Source organism: Melospiza georgiana, chromosome 7 (genome assembly GCF_028018845.1).
Source record: "Melospiza georgiana isolate bMelGeo1 chromosome 7, bMelGeo1.pri, whole genome shotgun sequence".
Lineage (NCBI taxonomy): Eukaryota > Metazoa > Chordata > Aves > Passeriformes > Passerellidae > Melospiza > Melospiza georgiana.
This window is the reverse complement of record NC_080436.1, coordinates 20,092,095-20,100,218: the sequence shown is the minus strand read 5'-3', so window position 1 is coordinate 20,100,218 and position 8,124 is coordinate 20,092,095. Positions and strand designations below refer to the sequence as shown.

At 36.4% G+C, this 8,124-nt stretch overlaps 1 protein-coding gene across 2 annotated transcripts in view; it reads right to left on the bottom strand.

The window, feature by feature from the left end:
* Window positions 1-1,753: 1,753 nt before the first annotated feature.
* SP3 (Sp3 transcription factor) overlaps window positions 1,754-8,124 on the bottom strand; it is a 33,429-nt gene continuing 27,058 nt past the window's right edge. For both annotated transcript variants that reach the window (XM_058028395.1, XM_058028396.1), the window contains 2 exons: window positions 5,198-5,394; window positions 1,754-3,522 (listed from right to left, as the gene is read on the bottom strand). In XM_058028395.1, the coding sequence (XP_057884378.1) occupies window positions 3,206-3,522; window positions 5,198-5,394 (514 nt within the window). In that variant the 3' untranslated portion in view covers window positions 1,754-3,205. The remainder of the gene's footprint in view (window positions 3,523-5,197; window positions 5,395-8,124) is intronic.

The window sequence follows — 8,124 nt, the reverse complement described above, 5'->3', positions numbered from 1 at the left end:
TGCAAGAATCAGTGTTAGTTTGCAACTTGCAAGGATCAAACCATTAGTTCATTCAGGAATGAACACAATACTGAGATTATAGCAAGTGTATGTACAGGCCTTGTACTTACTGAAAGTTGAATCACTGAAATTGGTAATACAGGATGCTCTCATACTCATGCTCTCTTGCAGACCCAGTTTTAAGATCTTCTTATTTAGTGATTACAGAAGACTGTAAGAGATAAAAACCAACCAAGGATCTAAAGGCTACCTTACCAAGAAACCATACAAGCGAGAAGCCTGACATGAAAATAAGTATGTAAAATGTAACACTGTACCAGTAAGAAGCAAGAAGCACACCAAGCAACCATTGTCAGAACTCATGAAGAACTGGAAAGCATTCTACAAAATGCACACTTTTGTCATAGTATCACATGAATGCCTAGAGGACCAGAAAAAAGGCCATGAGGTAGCAACAATCCTAGATACACCAAAGATCTTGGGCTCATGAATCTTTGCCCTAGAGGTGAGCAGGGAGCTTTCAGAAAATACTATCCCAAAACACAAACACTATGGCTGTGAGCCATTAGGTCCTTTACCTGCAGGCTTTCCATGAGACTTCCAGAGTTAGTTTCTACCAAAACATCTACCTTCTGAAGCTTAACAACAACATAGCTTTTTATAAAATGTGCTACCTAAACACTAAGTAATCACTTGATTTAGTGAACATAAAAACTCTGAGAAATAAAGCAGTCTCATCTTCAGTAATGAGGCATCAAAACCCTTGACACCAAAACAGCTTCATCCACATATGAACATCAGTAAAAGTGTCATTCCATAAAACTTGTGAAAAGCAGTTTGAATAAGGAAATAGCCCTCTTCCCTCCCACATAAAATAATGCATTAATGCAGCCACTTATGGCTAAGAGATGAGAAACAGAACCCAAGTATTAGAAACATATTAATATGCTCTGTACACTACAACAGCTTTTGAAAACCAAGCCCATCCACCTGCCTAAAGGAAGCGGATTCAGAGCATGTTAATATATTGACAACATCCACGGAACACTGCAAGTCTAAGCAGAACTGTCTTCCCTAAAGCTGCTGCTCTCATCCCAACCAATTTCATCCTTTCATTTTATTAAACAGACAATTAAACTGATGCTGAATTAACTCCCTTTTCTCTGTACCTGTCAATTCCTGTTGCTCTGAATCTCTAAAAGATTTGCATTAATTTTTTTTCCACCTAATTGCAAATTCAGAAAATCTTTCCTACATGACTTCCAGTTTTCATTTTTCTAGGCTGAACTGTGCCTGGTTTATCCTAAATTATCCTGGTCTGTCCTCTGTCATTTGATACTCCAAAACTTTAGACCTCAGAAATAAAAGCTTTTCACTGTCATTAGAGCATTATATACAACCATTACTCTCCTTAATCTCATAGTTCTCACTTAGTCACAGCTCCTCGTTAACACTCCATGTGTCAGAGGACTTAAACACAGCCTATAGGATGGGGCCTACATATTCTTCATGACCTGCTCAACATGAGAGCAAAACATCCCCACTACACCAACACAGCACATTTGTGCCCATGCACACACACATGGGGGTTTGTGAGCGAGGAGGTGGAAAATTACCATCTCTGTGTCCATAGGGAAAGAAAACACGTTTCTGCTTCCCACCTCCTACTGCAAAATAATAAAACATCTCAGGCTTTTAAGATACATTATTAAATTACACCTTGTTAGTTAACAAGAAGCACAGTAAACTCAAGTCAAAAGAAAAAAAAATAGTGTTTTATTAACTACCACACTGTTATAATACACTTTAAACGTACAATAAGGTAGCCTTTAAATTTGAGGTGGTTTTAAGAATAACAAATGAACAGATTTCCAAATGTTTGTAAATAGGTGAACTGCAGTAATTATTGTTGTACATTTTTTGAAAATGGTATAGCACTTACAGACTGGCTATATAACTTCATTTTGTACATTTTCTATAATTGAAAATATAAACAGTAATTAAAAAATAAAAAGAAAATTCAGCATAATAAAAAACATATATGTTTATCAGTTAAATGTACTGGATACATACAATTTTTAAGGGAAGAAGCAAAAAAGGAAAGATGGCTGATATTTAAATGCAGATTGACTAACCAAAAACTAAACAACAAACAAACAAAAACCTCATAACCCCCCTAGTTCACTATGACTATACCCATATGTTTGGGAGTACTGTCAATATGGAAGTGATTTTTCTTTTGTATTTGCATATGTTATATTTTACTGGTAATTTACATGATGGCTTTTAAGGCCCTGGCATACAGATGTTTTTTTTGGAAAAAGATTTGATAAAAATCACTGCTGAGACGCAATACACCTTATTTTTGGTCCTCCAATGTTCAAAAGAAGGGATATACTTCACTATAACATCTGCCTTACCACCCAAATGCTTCAACCTATACATATTTATTTTTCTTAACATTTTAAGCTTTTTAAACATTGGTTATATTGCCCACCTTGGTTATTGAAAGAATATTAACAAGACATCATTTTGGCAAATTAAATCTTAAACATGGCTTTTCAATAGGATTTAAAAGGTGACTATCCCTAGAGTTCCATGTTAAAATGTAGTTTGCAAAATCTTACAAGAGTAATGCTTAAAATATTGTACATAGTTAACCTAATTAAAATAATTAGCTTCAAAATGACAAGTTGATGAGCTAAGTAAAGCCTACACTATGTAACATTTGCTTGGAAACTTGATTTGTCAGTTATGCATAATAAAAATTCCAGTCATCAAGAAAATTACAAAATTTCTTTTATCATAATGTGATTTCTTTTCACCCATCAACTTCTTTTATCTTACAATAGATAAATACCAACATGTTCTCATTTTTTTTACACTAAACCACACAGGATTGATGCATTTGGTTAGACTACCATTTCCATCGTTAAATTCTTTTTTTTTTTTTTTTTAATATAACTTGGTAAAATTTCTTCTCTTCTAGATTCCAAAAGTACCTACAAAACCCATGCAATTTTACCATTTTAATATACTATGGAATATCATACAAAGTAAGGCATTTCAGTGTCATGTATAACCAAGTTACTGTCAATCCAAAAATTTTTGCACATCAATAAAAAGATATCTAAGAACTTAGGAACAATATTCTTCTCACTACTGTATAAAAATAACCACAATTAATAGGTATCTTGTGTAATATTTACTCCATTGTCTCGTTTCCCGAAACTGTGACAAGCTGTAAAGGTATTTCAGTGTTGGTAAGAATATCCTGATTGCTGGTGCCAGATGTGTTAACAGTTCCTATTCCTGAAACAGAACCTTGTTGAATATTTGCAAGGATAAGTGTTGTTCCTCCTGCAGTAATCAAAGTATCATCAGATGTTGCTTCTACTGATGCCAGCACTGTACTGCTAGAGTGAATACCTTTTTTATTCTGATGTGTTTTAATGTGTTTGGCAAGATGGTCACTTCTCATAAAGCGTTTTGAACATTCTGGACAGACAAATTTCTTCTCACCTATCAAAGAAAGAAAAAAAAATAATCAAGAACACTTAAAATTAAACTTAATGCTTTTTAGAGTCAGAATTCTAACAAGAATTATACTGAGGGAGAAAGTGATTGAACATGATAAACTTGTGTGTTACATTTCTTGACACCCATACAAATCCCATACAATTTATATAAGAACTGATTTAATTTTCTGTGTGTCACTGAGCTTGGAGAGATCTTTCAGGCATGCTAGAGAATATAGCCATCTCATATCCTCAGGCTACTAAGTCTCACTGAAATTATTACCAATAAATAACTTCTAGGAGAACAAAACCTACCAAATGGTGGACAGAGAAGACTCAATCCTGTCATCAATGTCTTTCTTATAGTGGGTTCTGAAAACTAGATGCCATATTCTAGATGCAGACTAACAGAAGAAGGGAACAATCCCTGTGATCAGGGTACTTGTTTCTGTTGATACAGCTCTGGGTATCATTGCTGCTGGCCTTTTACCATGTTCTACTTGTCTATCAAGATTCCCAGGTACTTTTCAGAAGAGCTGTTTCCAACCTCTCCATGCTTAGCCTGCGTTATCCTAAGTGTTAATTCCATCCCAGGTGCAGTACTTTGTCACTGTTCTTGCTGAATTTCCTAGGATTCCTGTCAACCCATTCCTTCAGCCTCCATCTCTCTGAATAGCAGCCTTGCCATCAAGTGCATTGACTGGTCACCCCAGTTTGGGGTCATCCACAAACCTAAGAAGGTTAACAGAAGAATTCTGTTGATTCCTCCAGGTCAATGAAAAAAATCTTATAAGAAGTCAAAGGATAGATCCCTGCAGTTCCCTACATTTTACTGGCAGGCAGGTACACTAGGATTAACCATATCCTCTGAACTGGATCATCCAACTCGCCATTTTTAAAAACCATCAGTCTGTCCGTCCAGACAAACTGTAACCAGCTTGGATTTAGCATCCAAAATGTCTACACAAAAGCACAACATGGAATATTTTTCACAGACATCCAAATACATTTTTCTAAGCAACGTAAATGCTGATAAACACAAAAATTATCTATCTACAGGTTTTTCCAATATGATTTTAAAAGGTAAACACCCTGTTGAATGCAAATATGAATATAGTTTGTAAGAAAACAGATAAAACAGACAACAGATTTTAAACTAAGTGCTCCTTGATAAGGTGGAGTATGTACATTAATTCCTTTTCTTTGTATTAGACAGAAGGAGAAATGTGAACCTGAAGTTCCTAATCGGTGGTCTGACCATGAAACTAAAAAGTGTAGAATGCTGCACCATCACATGCTCTTCATTGATTATAGGAATGATATCTAATCCCCAGGCCACTTAGTTCTCTTTTGTTCTTACTGAAGTTTTAAGATAGGAAAAGAGTTATAATCTGGTTCAAACAAATGAAATGCATTTCTGAGCCTGAATCAAAGTATTCTGATTAAGCTACATTAAACATCAGCTTAAATGTCAGTTCTGAATCAAGAGGCGTGTGTCTTCTCCTCAGACCTACCAGAGATTCCCAAGTGTATAAATAAGATTTAGCTGATTTTAGAAAAATCACACTGCCTTAAAATCAATCCAATTCAAAGATCTGTTCTCCTCTTAAAAGTTACTTATCCAAGCTCAGTCCATATCACTCCTTTAGCTAAATACACCAGAATCAAAGACTGGAAACCTGTGTGCGTTCTTCGGTGTCGCTGGAGCTCATCGCTGCGAGTGAACCTTTTGCCACAGAACATCCAATTACAAACAAATGGACGCTCTCCAGAATGCCAGCGGAGATGAGCTCTCAAATGTGAGGTCTTCCCATATACTTTGCCACATCCTGGTATGTGACAAATGTGTTGCTTCTTTTTTCCCAAGTTGGAGCCTCTGTTTAAAAAAGAAAAAAAAAAGAGAGAGAGAGAGAGAAGTTATTCATTCTAATACATTCCTCCAAAATACTGGTCATATACATACATGGGGCTACATATACCACAACAGATCTGCAAACCAACCCAAGAAACTTCATGTTCTTGTTTCCAATACAACTGAATTCCAGAACACTTCATAAGGAGCTGGAAATAAATTCTATAAGGCCATCCCAGCTCCACAGAAAATGATAAATTCAGCTGTGTGTGAAATGTATGTGAGAGAAGCATAATCTTTAAGAAGCATACATGTACATGAGGTTGGAAATACAGTTATTACAGCAGTTTGTACCACTTTGATGCTGAAGTGTCCCTATTTTACACTTCTCAGAGTTTCAGGCTTTTACCATATCAAAGATAGTTTTGGCAAAGAAAAACACCAAAGTACTGCAACTGCCAAAATGGACACTGGAGATTCTGGCAACTGAGTAGAGAACAGATGGGACTTCTGGCATCCCGGGGAAACCTGAGAATCAGTTTGGGATTTGAAGGCAAGCAGACTAACCTGAATGCTTTCACTAAAAGAGTGAAAGCTGTTCTTGCTGACGTTTAAACGAATTCCTTGGTTTTCCAGTTAAAAAACAGAAATCCATCACAATGAACACAGAATTCACAGATCATATAATCCAGACTAAGCTTGATGCTTATTTTAAGATGCTGTCTCACTGAAATGGCAGGTGACCAGGGGAAGCACCTGATACGACAGCCTAATTTATTTTTTTTTAATCAAATCACAAGCGATAGACCCAGAGAAAGAGATCAGTCTGGCCAGTGCAGGGCATCATGATTGATTTTAGCCAATTTAAGAGTTTGCTACTGCTGAAAGGGGCACTTGAGGGAATAGGTCTGGCTGACAACATAGCTATATGAATGGTAAATGCTGGTAACAAGGGAGGAGATTGAAAAATGCAGCCAGGCATCAGGCCACCTTATTCATCAGCAACATTAACTTAGAACACTGTAAGTGGATTCTGAAATTACAGTCTTGGGTGCTCCATCCTCCATGACTGATTATACAATTTTCAGCTGCTTCCCCATGGCAATTTTTTTCTTTAAACTGGGTGCTTTAGCTTCTGATTTACATCTAACAAAGGTTCAGGGTAAAGTGTGTACATACTTCAAGGAGCTAGCAATTGCCACAAGCATTTCTGAACATGCACAAAAATGAACTCACTCTAGAAACTCACAGTATCTAAAGGGGATTCCAACCTAATCACATATGTACCCAAAACATTACAGACAGTCCAGAAAAGAAAGGAGATCAAATCCCTTCAAGTCCTTGGAAATGTTTCTACAAATTCTTAATATAGAGCAATCTTCATAGTGTTTCATTAGTCATTTTATCTCAAAAGACAAAAACATCACCTGTACCTACTAATTATTTGTCATGACAAATACAAGGTTTGATTTCAGAACAAATTCAATAGAAGCAGAAGCAGAGTCCAGAAGGCTTTTGATCCTGTTGCAGCAGGAGAATCATCTAAGGACTTTATCCTCACGTCTTCTCCAAACAAACCCTAATGTCTTCCCCTCTACAGAAATTAGTACAAATATTTTGTAACTTGGCATGATATAGTACAAAAATTGGATGGAATCAATTTTTCATCAAAATTCAATTTTGACATCAAAATTCCCTCAGAATAATATTAATATTTCTAGGTCAATCATTTGAAATGGCTTCATTGCACCTCAAGTCTAGACTGACGGAAACCAAGGTTCAACTCATGGTCATTGCTGTGCATAGCCGTTACAGAAGACACAATTGTAAGCACCTCACCTAACTGCTGACAGAATTCCTTAGCACACTCTGAAGTTCCAAGTGAGGGGAAGTTAAGAGTCCACAGAATGAAACTCACAAGACTACTGTGAATTAGCAACTAAGTGTATTTATTCTATACAACTTCATATGGGCACCTGCATGTTTGCTTCATGTGTGCTCTAAACTAACAGGATACAAGCCAAATTCTATCTGGACACTTTGCAGCTGTGACAGTCTGGCACTATGCCCTAACACATGATGCTGAGAGGCCTTTCTTGCTGGCCAATAGCTACCATCACTGAATAGATGTATGTGAATCCAGCCTACTCCTTGAGTGGAGTTTAAAAACTAATAATATTAAAGTATTTCCATAGTACATTTTAGCTTTATGAAGACTGGATATGACATTTCTCAATAACCAGGCAGACTGCCAGAGTTTCAGCAGGAAACACCTTCATCCACTGAGAAACTGGACTTTATATTCAGAGTATTTCCAGCAATAACATTAAGTATTTCAAAGTTACAACACACACTCATTAATTATTTGAAGAATGTGGTTTTTAGAGTTACAGAGCTGCAGTGGTACTCAGGACAGCTCCTCTATATATCAGACAGTAGTAGCTATATCTCAATGCAATTCCAGACGTAATTGTTAGGTGCTACTGTGAGGAGACTAAACTTACAACTTAACTTCAGACACCTTAACTAGAAGCCTAACACATTCTATTTGGAAACAGAATCATCCTTTGAGGCAAGTGTGTCTCTGTCCACTTGCTTATTCCCCATTTATTATATAAGCTTGGGGCTAAAAGATATAAATTTACAAATCTAATACATCATCTTCTTCCCTTCCTACTTTCCTTCCCACCAAGTAAGGCAAAGATGATAGTGGCTTTCCACTTCACAAAACTGGTACAAATTTGAAGACTGCAA